At 43.7% G+C, this 21599-nt stretch overlaps 1 protein-coding gene across 3 annotated transcripts; it reads right to left on the bottom strand.

Annotated features, from left to right (window-relative positions):
- Positions 1-4206: 4206 nt before the first annotated feature.
- Positions 4207-19883, bottom strand: OGFRL1 (opioid growth factor receptor like 1). 3 transcript variants are annotated; one of them, XM_066612433.1, is made up of 8 exons: positions 19314-19883; positions 15066-15152; positions 13976-14057; positions 12551-12629; positions 12401-12467; positions 12149-12294; positions 9720-10426; positions 4207-8426 (listed from the first exon to the last, which is right to left on the bottom strand). In XM_066612433.1, the coding sequence occupies exons 1-8, from the start codon at positions 19656-19658 to the stop codon at positions 8410-8412; spliced, it is 1530 nt and encodes a 509-aa protein (XP_066468530.1). In that variant the 5' UTR covers positions 19659-19883; the 3' UTR covers positions 4207-8409. The 3 variants fall into 3 exon arrangements, with proteins under 3 accessions (XP_066468530.1, XP_066468528.1, XP_066468529.1); XM_066612431.1 differs by having other exon boundaries at positions 4207-10426; XM_066612432.1 differs by having other exon boundaries at positions 4207-10426; positions 13976-14054.
- Positions 19884-21599: the final 1716 nt, after the last annotated feature.

Raw genomic sequence — 21599 nt, 5'->3', positions numbered from 1 at the left:
ACCTCCTGCAGCCTGCTGCAGCCCTGTCTTCATAAAGTAAGTCACAAGCACCCCCCCTCGCCTCCCCATACAGGCACGATCCTGGGGATCACTTCCCTGCCTCTCTCTTTCCCACGCCCCTTAAAGGGGCAGGGGAACCTTTACACAAACTGGTGGGTCGTGACTGGAAGCACTGGATTAGAAAATCCAGCACCAATTTATATGATGCAAGTTTACAAACCAGTATATAAAAACACAAGGGTGTTCTAGGTGGAGGCTGCATTCCTTTTGGAGGACAAGGTTCACAATTTGGGGCTACTCTTGAACCCAACCTTGTCCTTGGATGATCGGGTGGCAACTGTGGCCTCGAGTGACTTTGCCCAGCTTCAGATCCTATTCCTACCTTTCTCTCAGACAGACCTGACCGTGGTAAACCATGGTTCCAGTTCTCAAACTGTGGGCTTTGACCCATTCTTTGGTGGATTGCAGGACCGCACTACCTGGAAGCCACCAGGTATTTGGGGCCAAGACTGTGGCATGGGGCGACCACTGCTGTCAATGAAGAGGGTCAAAGAGGTAAAATGTTTTCAGAACTGCTGTCTTCGGGCCCAAGCCTATTCGTTGTGCTCCAGCTCACCATTGGTGCGCACTGTCACAAATGTGCTGTAAGGCACATTTGCGGCCCTCAGCACAAGTGGAGTGCTGGTTGCAGCTCAGCGCAGGCTGGCACTGGGCTAGCGCCGGGGGAGGTGGAGGGGGGGGCAGAGAGAGGGCAGGGAGGAGGTATGCCGGGGAGGGAGCAGGGCAGGAGGGAGGCAGAATGGGTGGCGTTTTGCTCTACCAGATCCTGAGCCTCCATGGCAGGCCGCCCACCAGACACAGAGGCTCTTAATTCTACACCGACCCGTGGGTCACTGTAGAATCAAGCAGCTCCATTACAGGGCTACTTGCCTTATCCAGGGGAAGGGGATGAAAGTTCCCTTCTCCTGAGGAAGCAGCGATGGCTGCCTGGGGTGCGCTGGATGCAGTCATTTTCGGCACTGCTGCAGCCCCGCACACCAGGAAGCTCAGAATTGGGCTGCCCGTCTCCTCACAATTGAGTTACTCCGATGCACTCTACATGATTCGGCTTTTGAAAGCCCTTTGGAAACTTCAACTGGTGCAAAATGCAGCTGCCTGGCCCTTGACCAGGGCAAAGCTTTGTAATCATGTTTATGTCTGTTGTATTGGTTATCGGTTTGTTCCTGTGTACAATTCAAGGAGCTGGTTTCAAGAATTATACGACGATGATACCTGAAGGACCACCTCCTTCCATCCAAACCTACCATTCTGGGAGAAAGGCTCTGCTGCTATCTATGGCCAGGCTGGTGGTAACATGTGAAAGAGAGTATGATGGTGGTCTACATAACAACGCACTGTGTGTCTGTCCTCCTCCGGAAAAATGGCCCAGTCCTGTCCCCATGATGCCACCACAACCCATGTTCCAGTGGTATAACTAGTTCCCTGGTTCTCAAAAACATTACACCCCAGAGTGCTTGGGCTGGCCAGCTCCCAGGCACAGCGAGCAGCTGGACCGACATAGCCACGGAACAAGGATTCTTGCTGCCGCACATAAGAATGCACAGGGGATCGTGGAGAGGTGGGTGTAACAGGGCTGGGAGTGGGACAGGACAGCAGTAGGCAGATGGGGCCCAGGAAAGGGGTGGATTCAGCGGCAGCAGCACTCACCATATCCTAGCTGCCTTATTGGGCTTGATCCACCTTCATGGTTTGTGACAGAAAGAGATTATTTCTGGAGTTGTTTTTAATTAATCATCATAAGCTACTTTACACATTCAAGAGAGAAATAAATTTTTAGACAAATTTAAACTATAAATAGAGAAGATGATTAGTCATTGATTTCTAGTCTTGGCCAGATTTCATTCTCAGTCCTGATCAAACTAGTAAGAAATAAAGAAATATTACACAGAGGCAGCATATGAAAGAGGGGAGTGGACAAGAATTCTTAGAATAGGACTACCCTGGCATGGGAAGGAACCATGACATTTGCTAAAACCCCATCGTTCCTCCTCATTAGTATTACCAAAATGGTGTGGGAGCCAATCATGTACCAAAAACTCCTGTGCTGCTCCAGCAGCATATGAATTGACCCTCAACTTGGGACGCTTAGGTGCATTCAGTGTACAAGCCTAGCACTAGCAACTAGCACTATTTTTTCCGCAAGACTGTCTAGTGAGAGATCATTGAAAGTCAAAGTCAATATCCACTCCACCTTGGAAATGGAGATGTGAAACAGTAGGTACCTTACTCCTAATTCTGCAGCAGGAGTTTGACATGGAAACTGCCTTTCTCGTATGCATATCAACTACCTGTGAAAAACAACTCACATTTGTACACTTCAGCTCAAGTGATTCTTTACTACAATGCAGCTAATTTTAACTGTAGATAAAAGTAGTCCTCTTTATATTATTTTGTACTTTCCAAAATGCAGGCTGCGAAAATTGTTCAGTAAATTATCTTTTTGCCATTGGTTCCTGCTAAAAGAAACTGACAAACTGCATACAAATAAAATTCAGTTAGTGCTATGCTTTCCCTTTTCTAGAAAGCAAGCCATTATCAGCGTGTTTTGGATACATACACTGTTGTCTGCCATAAAGAAATGGGAAACACAGAATCACCCATTCATAGACAACACAACTTTTAACCCAAAAGTCTTATTTTAATGAAAGGTTTTTATGCAGTATTGCTAACTCAGCAGACTCATCTAACTCATTTTCTTCTTAAGTCATCTCAGCCCAATTCTATCCACTTTCCAGCACTGATTCAGCCATGCCAATGGGGCATGCACTGCATCCTGTAGTGGGGGCAACAGTCACAGAGGTCTCCTCAAGGTAAGGGAATTTGGTCCCTTACATTGTGGCTGCATCAGCCCAGGAAAGATGGATAGGATTAGGCCCTCAGTCTCAACAGAAAAAAGGGAACAAATCTACTTAAGCTGCAATCCTAAAGAACTGTCCAGCACTGGCATAGCTGTGCCAGTGGGGCATGTGCTGCATCCTGCATCACGGAAGCTTCCTCAAAAGTTGTATTGCTCTTACCTTGGTGCTGGAAAGTTGGTTAGGATTACACCCTTAGACAGGTAAATATTTATCAATCAGTAGGTTCCTTTTCCCAATTTTCTCTGTAACAATTAGCTTTCAGGCCAGCAGTGGCTGTTTATGTTTACAATACATGTAGCCATAGATTGTTAGATTTATTTTGGTACAATTCAAGCAAATAATGTTTAGGGACATGGACCTATAGATTCAGTACTTATATCATGTTCTAGTGCAATATTCATTCTGGCATTTGTTTTCAAAGGTATACTCACAGGTAGACCTTGTGGAAATAGAACATAAGTTCAAAATGTAAATTTCCTCCCTGTAGAGCTCACACTATAAAGTGAACTCCAGAGAGTGCCTGTTCCTAGGTCTGAGATTGGTATGTGTGCTTTATTTTACCTTGGGTATATGGATTGGTAAGCAGGTAAATATATGCCACTTGTGATTAAACATTGGAGACCTGCAGTACACAGGAGAACAGTGCATGATTGTGTTGAATTCATACACAGCACTTCTGCAAGGTCATATTGTGACAATCTCTTGCAGCAGATCCCTTGTCTGGAACGTGTATGCACAGCTAATCCTAGAAATTGCAAATGGATGTTTTATTCCAAGCCCCAAAAACATGCAAAGCGTGTTTGTTAAAATACTGTACTGTGTGTACATTTGTACATACATTATGCACACCATTTTTAATATAAGGGCAGTTCATGTTCATATAATGACCCACTACTAAGTGTAAAAGTAGGGAAGGGATCTGCTTTAATAAGGAGCTTATAAAGGAGCTTACATTTTTTGTTGAGGGAAGTGCCAAGTACTACCGTAGAGTATGCTGTGCATTGAAAGGTATCTTCATGCTTGATCAAAATTAAATGCTTGCAGCATCAGCTGCCACCATCCCCCACTGCATTAGATCAGTTTCAGTGCCAACCAGGAAAGCTGAAATACAGGACTTAAAGGCCTGCAGATGCATTTGGAATAATGAATCAAAAGATCAGTCTGCAGTCCTATACACAGTGACCTGGGAGTAAGTCCCATTGAATTTAATGGGACTTGCTTCCAAGTACACATGGACAGGATTGTGCTGTAAGAAAGTGTGCAAAAGGCTTATCTAGAATAGACCCGTGTAAAATGGATTTCCCTATTTATGAAAAGAACACGGAGCCTGAAAACCTGTTTTTAATAAGCTCCCCAAACCAGAGGGAAAAGTGTCACTTTGTATAAACACAAACAAAAATGCCTGGTCATATTATTGGAGCATGATGTGTGTTACACAGAATGTTGTAAGTTATTGTAAGAGCAAGTTAATCAATGGATGAGTAAAGAAAAGCTCTTGAGAGAACTGAAGGTAAATAACGTTCATCACAATACCACCAAACAATAAAAATACAGGAAGACAACAAGTACTTTAGGGACTTTAAACAAAACAATCCTGTGACCAGTTACATGTGTGAATTACATTAGTGAATACAGAGTCATTTTAGATATGTTCAACATGAAGTACATTGGATACCACTAATTTGCAAAATTACAAGTTTTAGAACCACCTTGGTTAGTTCTTGCAACCTGTACGCCTGATAATTAAACTTTGCAAATATACCAACTGCGCTGACTAGTTTGAATGGGTTGAAGGGGTCAAAATCTAAGATTTAAGAGAAATTTAAATATTTGTTAAACAGCTTATCTAGTCAAAACAAGGATCAGAAATTAAGATACTTTGTGGAGCAAAATAAATCTGAAGCACCTACAACTACAAAGTGAACAGAATACATTTCCCACTGAGTGTAAACATGATATGCTTACAGTAGTGTAGGAAAAAAAAACAGATACTGCATGTTAGCTCTCTTCACAAATACAATACACTATGCCATGGTATAGGCTGTAAAGGAACTTGTTACATACTGAGGTATCCAGGTAGGCAATGGGAGTGGTGAGGAAGCACAACACCAAAGGAGAACTGAAACTCGGTGTGCCATTTGACAAGCATTTTGGGCTTGGTGGTTTTTATGGTAATTAAAATCCCATCACAGAAACTAGCAAATCTGTTCCACAGCTAAGCTGGAGTGTCATTTTTATGATCTATTGTTATGGTCATAAATCAGTATACAGATGGTCCAAGCAAATGGGTTTACATTAAACTGAACACGTGTCCCAGTGCAAGTACGTTCATATGCATGGAGAGTGAGGGATGAGAATATGTGAATATTGCCACGTACAGTTGTACCATACAGTTGCCCTGCAACACATTTGCTGCCCAAGGGCCTCAGCAGGCTGGGGGGGGGTAGGGGGTGCTGCTGAATAGCGTCAGCAGTATTTCCATATCTGTGCATTTGGGGTGGTAATGAAAGCAAATTTGAGGCTTTTGGGATCTTTGTTACAAAACAAAGATCCATAGAGCGTACGCATAAAAGAAGCTTGAAATTCCCACACATACAAGACAAGAGCAACAGAGGTTCTATGGGTGGGATTCAAGTCTTCATGCATGGGTTATGTTTGTGCACAAGAGCTTCTCAATTATTGGCTTTATTGATATTCCACCTTTCTACCTCTGAAAAGGTCTCAAAGGTGGCTTAAACCATTTTTAAAAAGCAGGATAAAATAAACTCTCAGGCAAATTTCCCCTGCTAACTGCAGAACCCGCAAACCCCCTCTACAAGCTGGGGGGGGGGCTAGGCTGGAGAAATTATCCTTTCCCTGCCCCAATGTACACACAGAAGCACTTTCCATTTGTGCATAGGGTAATTGGATCCCAGTCACTGTATTTCTAGAGAACGGTCCAGCCAGACTTTTTTATTATTGTAGAATGCTAAAGTGTAGAATGCTTTGCTTCCAAGCCAGCTATATTAACCACATCTGGAACAAGGGGAAATGCTGCCTGAAGCCTGTGGCACCCGTAACACCCCACACCCCACCACCACTTTAGAAGCAGAGGAGAGATAGCAGCAGCAGTGGCAGTTCTCTCTCACCCACTTCCCCACTCTTCCATCAATGAGGAGGGAAGACAAAGAAAGGCAATGATGGTGGTGGCCCCCTTCCAATTAGGGATTGCCATCTCTCCCTCTTCCCAGCTTCCCTGTTTCCTCCTCCTTCAAAACTCTGCTTTGAAGTAGTGCGGCGAAGCAGGGTAGAACAAGGAAGGGGGAAAGCAGAAATGGAATGGAACTCTTCCCAGTTTTCTTGTTCCTCCTTGCTCTGTCATGCTATTTAAAAACAAAGTGGCAAAGCAAGGATAAAGAGGGCAAATTGGATCTAGATGAGAAGCTGTAGAAGTGGCTGATGGGCTATGCCAGCCTGGCCCTTATATCAACATCATATCAACTTCATTACTTTTGTAAAATTTTTCTTCTCTCATTGTTTATTACAATTATTTGTAGGCCACTTTTTCATAAGCAGCAAGTAGTTAATCACAAACAAGCAATACAACAATAAAACCAAATCAAGCTTCCCCAAACACACCACAACACAAATCAAGTAATGGTAATCCAGAAGTCTGCTGAGAGAGAGAGATTTTATACCCTTTCCAAAAACTAAGTAAAGATGTGGATTTCTCAGTGTTTTCAGGCAGAAGATTCTGAAGCTTCAAAGTAGCTCCTATAAAAGTAGGAGTGCTTCAAGTTGCCACAAGTCTCATCTGCTGCAGTGAACCACAAGCAGTGCCTGCTAGCTCAAGCAACTGGAGTAAGGGCTCATAAGGCACAGGAGATGTGGTCTGGAGGTTAAGCTGTCACCTTGCCTGAAAATGCTAAGCAGGATCAGCTGCCTGGAGGGGAGACTGCTGGTGGATCTGTGTGTAAGAATGGAGTGTGGGGTCTCAGCTGGGAAAAAAAGGGACAACAGCTTTGGAGAAAATGGTCTGAAGTTTGGTTGCAGCTGCCTGTGAAAGACTTGGAAACTGCAAGAACCAGAATCATGACTGCACTATGAAGGGAAACACCTGGAGTTTGTATGGGATTATCTTGTGGAATAATGCTTGTAAAAATCTCATTATGAAATGGATTTATGTTCAGCCTGCCTATGTAAACTGCCTTGAGTCTATTAAGAAAGGTGTTATATAAATATTGTAATAAATAAATACAGAAAGCGGCTCTTAGAGTATGCAGGCTACATAAGTCAAAACCAGCATCTCAAAGGTGACCATGACATGAAGAGGCAGCCCATGTAATTGCCCAGAACTGGATGAAAATGGGATTGCATCACTTCTTTGAGCGATCTATATTGCTATATCTGTACCTTAGGGATGTTGTTCCATGCATACTTGAATCCTGCATGAGCAAAGATAATTAAACAAAGAACCCTTTCATTTTATAAAAGGGGGTGCACAAAGTGCTTGGTGGTGTGCATCCTTTAATCATACGCTTGAAACAGCATCTAGCTTGACCCTTGCTACTTGCAGTAAGTGCTTCAAGAGTCAAAAAGAAGGAGGAGAAGAGGTCCTTATGACACTATGCAACCCCCTCCTCTCTCTCAAAATGGTCTAGCATCATCTCATGATGAGACTGAGAAGCCATTCAGGCAACTACAGGTCCAGCCTTGTTATACACGGATTTGACTCATCACTGTAAATGAGAAGGAATGTGCTGATCCCTGGAGAAGGGGAAAAATGCACCCCTTTAAAATCACAGTTTTAAAAACTGCTTTTTACTGTTGTAGAGAGACAACAGTAAAGTAAGTGATTACAGGTATAACCTAATTATCCAAAGATTTTTCACCTGTGGAAAAATTCATGGATTTTTCCATCTCAGTGCAATGAGAAGGGCCCTTTAAATTAAAGAAAAACAGTCATTTAACAATAGTGTGTTAATGTGAGAGAGGGCAGCCAGCTGACAACCCATCAGTCATTCTCTCTCCAGGCTTCACTTCAAGTCATTCGACCCCTCCATTTCCCCTGAGCATGTGAATTAAAAGTAATCACTTTGCTCTGGGTGAAGCGAGGGGTTGCTGGCTCAGAGTGAAGCCTGGAGAGAAAATGACTGATGAATTGTCTGCCCAAATACTCTGTTTTACAACACAAAGGCCAGCAAGGCTGTTTTTAAATCGCCTAGCAAAAGGACATTGTTTTTTAAATGGATTTGCTTTAGTGTGAGTTCTGAGAACTTAGTTTATTACACACCTGCACCTGCTCTCTGGAAAACTATACAGCAGAATGATATACATGATCAAGCTATCCTCAGAGAAAATAGCCAGATATTTTGCACTGCCTCTAAGCTTACTTTCAAGGAGAAGCAGACATGTCTTCCCAAGCTTCGGCATAGTCCTTCCAGTCTCAGAGCTTCCCCTCCCTTGATTCTTTATCTTCCTTCTCTGAGAATACGCAGCGGGGGAGGAACTCTCAGTTTTCTGCGGAAACTGAGAAAGCAAACAACTATCAAGTTGGGTCAAGTGTATAAGCTGCAGTAGTCTGAAAGGTTTCCCCGCCCCACTGACCACTATATACTCCAAAGTGGGAGAAATTTTTAGTAGCGGTGTTGGGTGCATTGGTGGAACAACAGAAAACAGCATGCCCTTCAAATTTCCCAAGCAATCCTTGAAAGAAACGACACACCTTTTGGCAGGGGAACCTATTGTAGCAACTGGACAAACATCAACAATTTGTCTTGGTAACCATTAACGCTTTCCTACCCCTTGTATTTAGGGAAGTGGGTCCTCTCAAGAGGAATGGTATCCTGCCCTTCTTCCAAAAGAACACAGCAATGTACTTGGCATAATGACACAATTTTATCCTCACAACCACCCTGCCTGAGGCAGTCAGGTCAAGAGAACATGATTGGTGCAAAGCCACTCAGAGTGTTTCCTGTCTCAGAAAGGATTTGAACCTCATTTCCCCAGGTCCAGCACTTTATCCATTACAACACTGGAAGAGGCATGAAAGAAGATGAGGAGAGGCAATGAGAAGCTCTCTGTGTATACTGTGGCAATTGGTGCGGGTGTGCAAGGACCATTACTAGTTATTTATAGCACTTTTAACTTTAAAAAAAATCACTTTTGTTGCAACCTCTGTCAAAACCACCCTGGAAACTAAGCCATTATTCTTCTCAGTTCATAGGCTTTATTAACTGAGTAAATGTGGGTTTACTCGCCAGCACAACTCATGACAGAGGTAGAACTTCAACCCCAGGACTCCTGTGTTCAGGATTTTATGTCCAGAAGGGAAACAGACAAAATCTACCTCCATTTGATTATCAAGCAATGATAGGGAGAAGGTCAGCACACCATGTAGTTATCTGCTAAAGGTGGACTTCCCAGCTCTGGCTTCTGGTAATCTAACTGGCTTCTTAAGATTTACAAAAATAAATAAATAAGATGGAACAGGTGATAACGTAAGAAATCAGTCACAGACATTTCCACACAGAAAGCATACTTCACAAAGGAAGAGACTTAACTATTATGCAGTAATTTTTAAGCTTCACACACCCCTTTAAAAAGTGCAACAATAAAGTCAAAAGAAGCCATAACCCCAACAAGCCTAAGCTTATGTATTTTGCATTGGTATCAAGATCTTCCTTTTCTCATTCGGTTTCATACAAGCGAAAGTGTACACCATTTTGAAATGTTCAACAGGAGATTTAACTAACAGGTACGTTTATGAAGGAGTCTCCTCTTTGTTCTTTATGCTTGCTCCCACTGGAGTTTTATCCTTACCTACATTGTCTTGCAGATCTGCCAATATAGTGGTGGAATCGTTTTTAGCATCACAAGAATCTTTTTCTGTGGTTTCTGGATTTCTACAGTCCGGATCAAGATTATTGTCATTTTTACCTTTATGTTTTTTGCAATGGGAAGCATTCTCTTTCTGGGTCAAATGATTGCCAGTTTCTTCGAGGGTGGAGTTTTGACATTCAGCTTCACTACTTTTTTCACCATTGCCCTGCTTAGCAACTTCAGAGCTGGTGCATTTCCTACTCTGATCATAATCTTCACTGTTTTTTAAAGGTTCTGCCCTTTTCTCATCAGTCACTTTGCCACTTGAGTTACAAACCGTGGATGGATCCTTGCAGTCTCTTGTCTTTTTATGTCTAGAAGCACAGCTGTTGCGGAAAGAAATGGGAGAGGCCAGCTTTTTACTTGGTTTGCTTCCTTCTGACTTCTGTTTCCTTGGTGGTCCCCATATGAAATGGTCAGAGGGTGTGTAATGCTGCTGGGCAAATCGCAGGAGTTGCCTCCTCTCTCTTCGGTCTCTAATGGTATACACAAAATACTCCAAAGCACTTTGCTTAATGTTGGGGATGGTGTCTTCCACAAGAGCCTCATGAAGAATAAATTTTACAAGGGGAGATTTGAAACTCTCATATCCAAGTTCACCAAGACTCTTCAGAATACGGGTGATTCTCAAGTAGTTATGTTGTGACCTGCAAAGAAGATCAACTGAATTTAAAAGGATAGGAAGCAAATCAATTACTTCTGCCAAAGAAAAGCCTACTAGTCTACCTACTAGTCTAACAAAAAGACAAACACGTCTTGGGAACAATTCAGATGTATGTATGGCAAGTATGAAGTGAAAGATCAACAAGGTAGTTAACCTGAAATGACCATCTCAGACTACCAGATCAACTGCTAGAACCCATGAACAAACCACCGAATAAATATGAAGTTTTCAGTATTACATTGACTCATTTTTGCCCAGCCCACAGGTGTACACATTTGGTCCCTGTTGCATATATGCAGCATTGGGCAGAAATGGCTTAACATTTATGTTTTATTTGATCAGCAACAAGTAGGGTACTGCATGCATGTGCGCAATGCTGTGTGCATTAACATGTATAGTTTGCTATGTATGGAACAGCAGCACCATAGGCCTTGATAGGTACAATCGTTACTCTCCCCTTCACCCATTCTACTCTTGAAAAGTAGGGATTGTGCATTCAAGTATATTTTGACTTCAATGGGTACAGGTACATGCCAATTCTGGTTGATTTTTTTCCCCCTCTAGCAAATGCACAGTGGCAGTGTGCTATCTCAGCATGTGTTCTGTATACAGTTTATGGTACTGGAAAGATGATCTACTGGCTTCTAGTAAGGAACCTATCTGAAATAATTCAAATTTCTAAGTGAACAGATATTCCCTCTAAAGTTTTAGAGACTTAATGGATGGGTTTTGCTTCATATTCAGGGTTTTCATTAACTGCTATGTTTATTATTAGTGGAGAAATTTTATCTTAGGTCAGTCAGGCTTATACATTCAAGAGCATTTAACTTCTATAACAGGTGGTTCCACCCAGAGCTTCAGTAAAGTGTGCATTGTTTGCTCAGGCCCTCCATTCAACAAGACTCAGCATTCTGTGTGAGTTGTCTACATATATGTATTTTCTACAATGCCATAAATGTCTGAAGTTACCCTGATTTTAGAACTGGAGAGTAAATAGGTCAGAAGAGCCTGTATGGTACTGCTCCATATAAATCAGAGCAGAATTTCTTTAGCCTGTTACAATATCTGGGTCTAGCTCATTAGCTGCATTTGCTGATCTGGGTGAAATATACATCATGGGTCATATGGAACCGTCCCCAAAATGGAACCCCACCCCTGCGTGTAAAGAACTCTCTTTCTGTAACATGTAGCACCACTTACTCCATATTCTAGAAACGTTCTGTGTTTCTAGTCTCCTCCACCAGCAGCCAACAATATGCACTGCAGGCAAAGAAACACTTCATGATGTCACAGAATCAATGTTGATATGTGTTAGGGAAGGGAAAGGGGGGATGGGAAACAGCTGGGAATGCCACCTTTGGTGGCAGACCCATATACCCCATAAAAGTATAACTTCTCCCCTCAATCTCATGTGAGTAATATGCTTATTATGTGGCGTGGGAAGTGCTGCAGTCAGTGAATTGTTGTGTCTTGACTAAACTGATAACCATGAAAAAGTCAGTCATATGTACAAAAAGGGAAGACATACATAAGCAAGCAGGCAGACAAATAGCTGCCAGCTGTCATGTCTTTCTTGGCAGCGTTTTGAAATCATCCCCTTTCTCTCCAGATGAAAGATTCTATGGTGTGGGGACAAGCTCAGATAGAAGACGATCTGATCCCAGTCAGTAATGGTTCTAAAATATCTACTGAACCTGTTACTTACTCATTCAAGTGCTGGAATCTTTCTTGCCAGTTGGAAGCTCGCACCACATTCCCAGTTTTGTCAATTAATTTTATTCCGAAAAACTCCAGCATCATTTTGTAAGCCAAAAGGAATCTTCTAATTGCTTCTTTTGTTTTTTTGAATTCCTAAAAACACATTTTTTTTAATGGCATAAATGATTAAAACATTACAAACACAGTTCAGCCATGAACCATCAAATAGTATGGTTATATTGCAGATTATTTGCTTTACCTCAATTTCATATGTTGTTAATTCCTTTGCATAGAAGTTCAGTCCTTGTTCTCTTAAGGGAAAAAGCCTACAGATAAAGAAAATGCATTTACTACAAATGAAGCTAGTCAACCCACCAAATACAAAATGAGCAAATAAAATGTTACCAACCATTGTATGTAGGTGTGGTTGTGCTCCAGCTTTTCATAGTCCCCCTTCCACTTATTTAGGACTTCTTCAATATAAACACCTACACTGGCAAATACAAACCTTTAAAACTACTTAGAAACAAAAAATATAGCTTCTATGCATATAAAAAACGGTGACAGATACACATACAGACATAATTTTAGACAGTACACTTATCTACAAAATGTAGGGAAACATTAGAAGTCCACATGCAGCTAATTGACGGATGTAACTGCAAGGCAGATTTGCAGGGATATGATCCACATAACTCAGTAGTAAACATTTCTAAAAAATCTCACACCAATGAAACTCCTAGGGACAAGAAAACTCAAGATGACCAGCAATTTACAGTATCTGCAGCAAACATATAAAGGAGATATTGAACCCACTACTCTGGAGCCAACAGGTATAACAGAACATGGAACTTTGTTGCAAATGCTGTTGATGTTAACAGCAATTTAACTAGCATTTCCCAAGGTATGCATGACAAACCAGAACTGTGTTTGCATTGCTATCTACAGCCTGGCAGATTAGTGTCACTGGTTTAAATGAGACTACAACAGCTGAAACCAAGTGTATGGCTGAAGTAACTTCTAGACTGAGCAGCAGTAGATTTTATCAAAGGCATGCACTACCTCAATAAGCCTCACACCGGATCATCATATTAATATTTCACAGAAACTGTCCAACCACCCCATTGCTGCCACCTCCATCATGGCAGGCGTGCACCCTCCCTCAAACAAAGCCACTTACACCCCCACGTTGCTCCTTCCGCTTGCAATTCTTTTCCAAAGACAGGAAGTGTGGAACCTCCTGTTTTATTCAGGAGAAGGAAGGAGTGAGGTGAAGGGATAGGAAAGTGCTCCTTCCACTCATAGAGACTGAAGGTTAAGGAGACCACATCCCCTTTAAATTACATACAACAAAGGAGCAAGATAAGAAACCAGATGATCTGTTTCTGGGAAGCAGACCAATACAGCTGCGTCCATGGAAGGCTGGTGGTGGCAGGAAACCCTGAATCTGCCATTCGCACCACCACCCACAACAGCTGCATCATCTGCTCCATGGATAGGCCAGCACTAATTTCTCATATTATACAGCCCCCTATCTTTTTTCTCGACTGAACCTCTCTGAAATGAGGCACAAAAGTCACCACTTCCTAGGGAATATGGAAGCAGATGTATTCTACAATCTAGCAAATCCCCTATCTCCCCATGCACAGGCATATTTTAGAGGGGGTCCTGAAATAGAAAGGAATTCTCAGTATGTAACATTACATACTTCAAGATAAAACTAATCAAAATATCAAAAACACACAACGTTACAAGGAATTCTTTTCACTCAGTACATATGCTTCTATTATAATAGAATATAACTAGTAATATAATGTTGCCATGGATTACTCACCATCAGGTTTAAAGGGAATTTTATTTTTGTAAAAGCGGAGATTGCACAAGTCATTCTGATATCGCAGATCTTTAAAGTTCTGCTGAGCAGAGATGAAGAACAACACAAAGCATGGTCAGTCAAGCTAGTCACCCAATGTTGCAAGCAGGTTGGAGTTGGCAATTACAAGCATACGGCAATTACAAGGATATGTAATGAGGCTGACCAAAATTTCTTCTTAAACTGCAGCTTGAAAGCACTGAAGGTAAACAAAGTGTTTCTCCTAGTCTAGCCCAGCCATGCTAGATGCCAAGAGAAGCTTCTTGTCACATTACAAATGGGCAGAAAAAATACTACTCTGATTCCATGACAACAACAGATTTCAATATTGTTAACAGATTTCAAGAACCAACCTGCGGGAAGAATTTGACCAAATGAAAATCCAGCCAGAATTGGGGGGGGGGGGGATTTGTGCATCTGACCTTGTTAAAATGTTGGCCATGGCTCAGTATGTAAGCCTCTGATATTTATTTTCTTATGCTTCTCTCTCTAACAATAGGTGTAGTTTTTATATTGTTTTTTCCCAAAAACCTTTTTTCTGCTAAATAGTCATGGGCAGCTTTAGGCTGAACAAACCAAGCCATAGAGGAGGGAGAAGAAGGGCTGTTTGACGCTTTCCTTGCTAGCAGTGCCGGTGCTGGGTTGCTGGGGCCCCCAGGGCAAAGTGCCAAACAGGGCCCCCCATATGTGCACACTAGATGCTACCACTGCCACCAGTACTGAGATTTCAGGGTCAGCCATGCCCAGGGAGCCCTCCAGTGGGCACATGCCCTTGGCCAGTGCCAAGACCAAACAACCATCAGTAGATGCCTGAACAACATACTTGTATTCTAATAACTGCAGCCAATATTACCTACTACAGTTTCTAAGTATCTCCCAACACCCTCTAGCTTAACAAATTTTCCAAGTCCACTATGCTTACATATGGAACTTTGTAGATTTCAGGGACTCCACCAGAACTGTAAATGACTTCAGGGACTTAAAATTCACTATAATTCCACCTTAATAAAGGTTTAATAATAAACACCCAAGATCTATGAAATGCTCTTACTGGATATTGATGCCGATACTTGTACAAATCTCTTGCAGCATAAAAGCTTCTCTTTGGTTTAGCTGTCACTTCAATTGCATCATCCCCCTGAAAAGAACAGATATATTCAATTGCATACAGCAGAATGAGCAAAACAATTAGATTTTGGTGATGACCATACAGTATATAAGGTAGAGTAATGATGCATGTACGACATATGTGCTGGGTGCTAATGCGCTACACATGCTGCATCAAGGCTTTTCAGCTCCCTTCCCAACATAGTTCATTGCCCATACACACGCCAGTAGAAGTCCAGAAAGTTGAGTGACCTTTCAAAGTAATGTGCTATGTGGATAAAAATAGAAAGGAAAATCAACTGCCTTCCCATACCCTTTTGCAGAAGGATCATTTGCTTATGGAATCAACAGTGTAGTAGATTTACACTGAAGGTTGGTTCACAGAAGCAAGCTTGTTTCTTTCATCACATAGTGACTGCAGTGCCAAGTTGCAATGGGCATAAAGTTATCACAAACTGATCAATACAGACAGAACTTTCACTTTTCATCATCACCTTTGGCACAATCCTTCTCTACAGCATCTATTCAAACACTTGGCTGCAGATCAATGGCTGGCTCATACACCGTGATGTTCGTGATGGTTATCTCTTAATGCAAGGCTGTCCTGGATAAGGCAAGGTACTCTCATTTGTTAGCATTCTTCATAGGAACATGGAACCACCTGGATTTTGTCATGGTGTTGGTACCTTCTGAAACTTCTCTCCCTATGGAAATTGAGCTGCTGCTATTTGCAAGGCATTACACAGAGACAAAGGCATATAAACATAGATTCACATGCATTAGTCTCTTTTAAAGCATGGGTTGCTGGGATGATGGTCCAGAAAGCAAAGTATACCAATTGTAAACTCACTTTATCTTTAAACTTTAGCAACCTCCATTTCTTATTCCAATTCAGAGACCACAATGTTAGATCATATTAGAGCCACATTCATATTCATGAATTTGTGATCACTGCATATTATTCTTAATACTTTGTGTTCGAGAACCAAGATGGAATGTTTTTAAAACACAGGTTTAGTCCTTTGCAACCATAGGAGACAGCCGAAAGAGATTCCCTAAGCAAAATAAGGTACACTTAGGTACCTTTTAAAAAAGGTTCTTTACCAGGTACACCTCACATTTCAAATTATGAAAATATTAGGGACATGGCATGGCTTCCACCACTAGAACCTTTTACCGGTCTTTAGGCAGCGAATCCATGGAGATTTGTTCACCACATATGAAGTGATGATGAGCATCATTTTTTGCCCTACAAGTCTCTTAAATTATTCAGCCTTTCAGATGACTTCCAGAGATGGCTGAGCTAAGATTTGCATGGATAAGTGCAAGGCACTCCACTTTCTCACTGCCCAGAACTTGACACTGCAGTCTATAAAACATTTTGAGTGAAATAATTTTAAATATTGAATAACCATGCATTAAGATTCCAAAGTGCTAAAATAACCATTTCCGAAAGATACAAAAAAAGAACCTGCAAATGCACACCACTTTAAGAATCTGTGGATACAGTATATGCTGTAGTGAATACTAAGACACGCACCAACTTCAGCTTGCGCTTGTTCTAGACTTGTGCAATAAAGAATACATTAAAGAACTCTGAGTGAGTCAACCGTTGATAATTCCATTAGTCACCGTTTTTATTCTGCTACATCTTAAGCAACAGATATAGAGCATTTTAAGGTTCCAACATACTTCACTTAGATAATGCATATCTTCTTTCATTAGATTTATTAGATCCGTAGCCTACCCCATACCTAAGGAAAAGCTCATAATACTATTTAAGACAAGCTACCTACCATATAGGATGTTTGCTCTTGAGCACCTTCGCAATGTTTAACCAGCCAGGAACTTAACCAAAAACAAAGTCAACCCAATAGATCCACAGTGAGTGGTTTACTGTGAACTTTTTCATCTTTCATAAATGTTTGCCCCATCCAGTTTTATATGCACCAAGTTAGCCAAAACATTGGAGCCAAGTTTTTGTTGAGCTCTTTGAATGGATCCAACTTTACATTTAATGGATGAGAATATAGCACAGGTTAACGCAACCATTTTCAACCACTGTGTAGTGGCACATTGGTGTGCCGCAGATGGTCTGCAGGTGTGCCGTGGGAGTTTGGGGGAGGATGCAAGCTCCTGCCAGAAGTGCAGTGTGCCTTGTCAAAAACTGATGGTGGGCCTTGGCAATTTTAGCACTATGTCAGTGTGCCATGAGATGAAAAAGGTTGAAAATCACTGGGTTAACATGTTCCTAGCTTGCTTTGCTGTACTTCGCTTTTCTTGTTTGTTTATTTTTAAGTATCTGGACAAGACATAGGATTGAAGAAGTTTCTCTCCCCTTCTCTTATGTAGAAACAGTACCTCAGGAGTTTAACCTTTTTCTGACAGAATAGTGCTGAGCAGTGTTTACTTGCATTTGGCCTACCATCCCACCCCCACACACAATGTACTATGGGTTCAAGCTACATTGTTCCAGTACTCCAATCACTGTGTGAATGGATGTAGAACAAGATTTACTGCAACCACTAGGGATAGAGTGAGGGGGAGCTCTGCCCTACCAGAACTAAGATTTATTTAAATTATCCCAAAGTCAATCAAACCTTTTGAAAATTTAATCCCACAGAGCTTCCACTATATCTGCCAGTGTGCATTACTTTTCATTCAGTGTGTCTAGTTCGTAAACTGTTCTAAATCTAAACTTCTATTACTACACTGTGAAGGAAAAAATGCAATATGTCAGATGGAACTGGGAAGTAAACAACAATTGTAGTGCATGGGACATCTACACTGAAAGGCTCTAAGTTTTTCTCAAACAAAAGAAAGTGTAGCTTGTTTCCAAGGAACTGCTTATAGGCCAGTACAGCACCAACTAGACTGTGTTGCAAGAAATCTGAGGACCACATCCCTGTATTACTTCTCTTTACCCATCATGCCTGTCACATCCACTGAGAAGTTAGAAAACAGACTATAAACCCCCATCTTTGTAATGGGTGGGTAGACCTGAATCAACCTTATTTGTAAAAGTGCCCTGAAAGTTGGGCTGCAATCCTATCCTCACTTACCTAGGAGTAAGCCCCACTGACTATGATGGGAGTTGGTTCTGTGCAAACATGCATAGGATTGGGCTGTTATGCTACAAGCCTAAACATGCTTACATTGGATCAGGTCCCAGTGAATGCAATGGATCTTAGTTTTGAGTAGACACGCCTAAGATTGAGCTGTCAAACTTGCATGCAACCATTTGCACACACACACTATAAAGGCAAATGGTCAGTTATTTTCACTACATAATATTTTAAGAATATGAGTTGCAAATCCATGAAAAATGGCCTTTGAATTGTTATAAACAGAAAAAGATGCTCTGGAAACAAGGTCCGCACTGCACTGTGAATATGAATTTTGAAAAATGGTTCTAGATCTGAGGTTCTAGAATTCAGCAAGAGAGAAAGAGGCAGCTTTTTTTAACCATTGAAGTACAGTATCTCCACAGCAGCACTTTGACTTAGGACTTCTTCCACTCCCATCTAGCGAACACATGTCAAACAGGTTTCACGGCAGCCGTGGTCCACACTGTCAGAGCGTCAAGAAGCATGTTCTGAAACTACAGTTTGCCACCACATGTATTCCTGTCATTTGCGCTCAGCAATCCGAAGGCCGCTGACAATCCAAAGACAGGAGGATGACACCAAGGAGAAAGGAGTGGATTAGAAGAACTCTGACCTTCTACGTTTTGAAACCACCAGTGCCTTGGAAAAAAGGGGATGTGAAACCAGCTGTTCAGCCCGGGGGAGGGGAAATTCTCCCCTCCACCTCGCAGCTCCTTCTCTCACAACCCGCCAGCCATGTCGCCAGGAAGAAAAAGAAAACAAGCCGGATCAGCAGGCTGGCACCCAAGCCAGGAGACTGCCAGGGGGCAGCTCCTCTGCCTCGGGTTTCTCCCACCCCACTGGCAAGGAAAACAGCTGCGAGGCAGCCACGCCGGACCCTGGAGTCTCCCACACCCCCCGCGCACAAACAACATGTCAAGGGCGGAAGGAGGAAGAGGAAACCGAAATGCACATTGCAGAGACCTCCCAGCTCCCAGGCTGCATTCCGAGACTTGCATGCCGCTGCACAGCCCCGAGGCCGGGGCGAGGGGGAGGAAGGGCTCCAGCCCCCGGAGCACGGAGAAGTTTGCAGGGTCCCGCGGTACCTGCTCAGTGCTGGGAGTGCCTGCGTCTGCGCGCCCTCCTCCCTCGCGGTCATCGCCTTCCTCCTCCTCCTCCTCCTCCTGCTGCTGCTGCCCCTCATCGCCCTCTTCCCGGAGCTCCGCGTCCTCCGGCCGGCTGCCTGCCGCAGGGAGCTGCCCCCCTGGCTGCTGCTGCTCGTCTCCAGCTGCCGGGGGGTCGCCGCCCTCCCCCATCGCCGGGGCCGGGGGCCCTTCCTCCCCGCCGCCGGGGTCCTGCGGCTCGGGCTCCGAGTCGGTCTCCCAGGTGGAGTCGCAGTCCTCCACCGTGGTGGGCTCCTTGAAGCTGACCCCGCTCCACAGACTGCCCATCGAGGAGGCACCGCAGGAGCCTCCACCCCCGCCCTCGCCGGGAGGATGGAGAAGGAGGGCGGGAGGGGGCAGGTCCGCAGGCGGGCTAGCGATGCCTCCGCCGCTGCCGGGGCATGGTGGCGGGGCGAGGGCGCAGGCGGTGGGCGCAGATGGCGGCAGGAGGGGATGCTCCGCTCCTCCTCAGTCCCCGGCTGGCGAGCGCGCACTGTGTGGGGAGGAGGAGCCGAAGGCTGCCAGGTTGGGAAGGAACTGCCTGAGCACGCCCCGTTTCTGCTGGAGCAGCCTGCGGTGCCCTCCCAACTCGTGCTGGAGCCACACTGCAGCCCCTGGCAAGGGAGCACGTGTTCCCACACCTCGAGAAGGCCCGGGGACTGCCCCTCCGCCACAGGATGCAGTGCACGCCCCACTGACCTGGAAGTGAGCCTCACTGACCAGAAGGGAACTTAGACAGGCAGAGGATGGGGCTGTTCAGTCAGTGGGCATCTGCTTGGTGGGAAGGCACAACTTGTGTCCATGGAAATTTCTGGAGGTGCATGTGCTCCCCCCTTCTCCAGAGTGACCCGATACAAAGGTGGGCAGAGTTCCTGTACCTTTCACCATTGCATAGAAGAGGGAATTTGGGCAGGTGCAGCTCAACATGGAAGGGTTGAAAAAGCTGCACCTGCCCAAATTCCCTCTTCTATGCAATGGGTAGATATAAGCACTCTGTCTCCATGGTATCTGCTCACCCTTTCTCATGCATGTGAGGCTTGTAGGCCTGTGGAGCAGCTGGGGAAGGGGGGATGCTTCAGCATCTCCCCCTTCCAGCAGCTGCCATTTCTTCGTCTCTAGGACCACACGGGACATGGAAACATCTGTTCTGCTGCTACCAAAAGGAGAGAAGAACTACAGGTGGCTCTGCTGGTGCTCTTGGAGCAGCAGGACGCCCGGGACACAGAAGATTGCCACCCTCTTCCCTCCCGCAGGAATCCCCTGCCTCTGTGGTGCCTGGAAATTCAACATGTGTAGGTTTCTCACTGTGCTAGGGAGTTGACCTGTTGAATTGCTGCCTCACTGCTGTTGAAGGAGCCAAAAACTGCATATATTCCCCCCCCCCACACTATACCTGTTAAACTCATTTTTGCCCAGCCCACAGGTATACATATTTGGTCTCTATTGTGTATACAACATTGGTCAGAAATGGCTTAAATGACAACAGTACTGATGGTTTGTGTGTCTACAAATAGTGCTTAAAGCCTTTTGCCTGTTTTATGCTATAGTGCTGCGCTATTCCAATGTGGAGTTTTTCTTACTCAGAGAAAAATTATGTGCAAAATAATACATCAAAGTGAGAATCCGGATGGCCTGCGGCAGGCTAATGCACCTGTGTCAGCAGCAGATGGCGGGTGTGTGTGTGTGTGTGTGTGTGTGTGTGTGTGTGTGTGTGCTACAGAGTCTACCACCAGCTTCCTCCAGTCTACTGCCACATGGATCTATAAGCCACATGGATCTGCTTCCTTACTGTACTCCATCACATGGTTTTTGCAAACCAGGAAATATGGGACTTCTAGTTTTATGTAAAGGGACCACGTGTCCTTTGTTCCTGCAGTCCCTTTAAATTTTTTGCATGACAGGGCTAAAAATATATATATGGGAAAGGGCTATGTGCATTCCAAAGGGATGAACTTCTGAAAGAAATGTAACTTTCTCTTTCACAGAGAAATACACTCTTTAACAGTTCTGAAAATGGCCCAAAAGACTGACAGCCCAATCCTGAGCTGCCTGGGGTGCAGGGCTGCAGTGGCGCTGAAAATGGCTGCCGTCGCATCTTGCGCACTCTGGGCAGCCGTTGGCGGCTCCTCTGGAGAAGGGGACTTTTATCCCCTTTCCCTGGGTGAAGCGAGTAGCCCCTGCAATGGGGCTACTCAATTCACTGCCAACCAAAAGGTGGGCGGTGAATCA

This window comes from Tiliqua scincoides, chromosome 1, assembly GCF_035046505.1.
Source record: "Tiliqua scincoides isolate rTilSci1 chromosome 1, rTilSci1.hap2, whole genome shotgun sequence".
In the NCBI taxonomy this organism is placed as follows: domain Eukaryota; kingdom Metazoa; phylum Chordata; class Lepidosauria; order Squamata; family Scincidae; genus Tiliqua; species Tiliqua scincoides.
This window is presented reverse-complemented; position numbering and strand designations above follow the sequence as displayed.

What these genes read in the sequence shown, in the direction of transcription:
- OGFRL1 (XM_066612431.1), bottom strand. Translation starts at nt 19,658, where the DNA reads ATGGGCAGTCTGTGGAGCGGGGTCAGCTTCAAGGAGCCCACCACGGTG. An exon ending in GCACTCCCAGCACTGAGCAG is followed by an intron (nt 15,153 to 19,313) that starts GTACCGCGGGAC and finishes TGTTCTTTTCAG; the next exon opens with GGGGATGATGCAATTGAAGT. An exon ending in AACCACACCTACATACAATG is followed by an intron (nt 12,468 to 12,550) that starts GTTGGTAACATT and finishes CTTTATCTGTAG; the next exon opens with GCTTTTTCCCTTAAGAGAAC.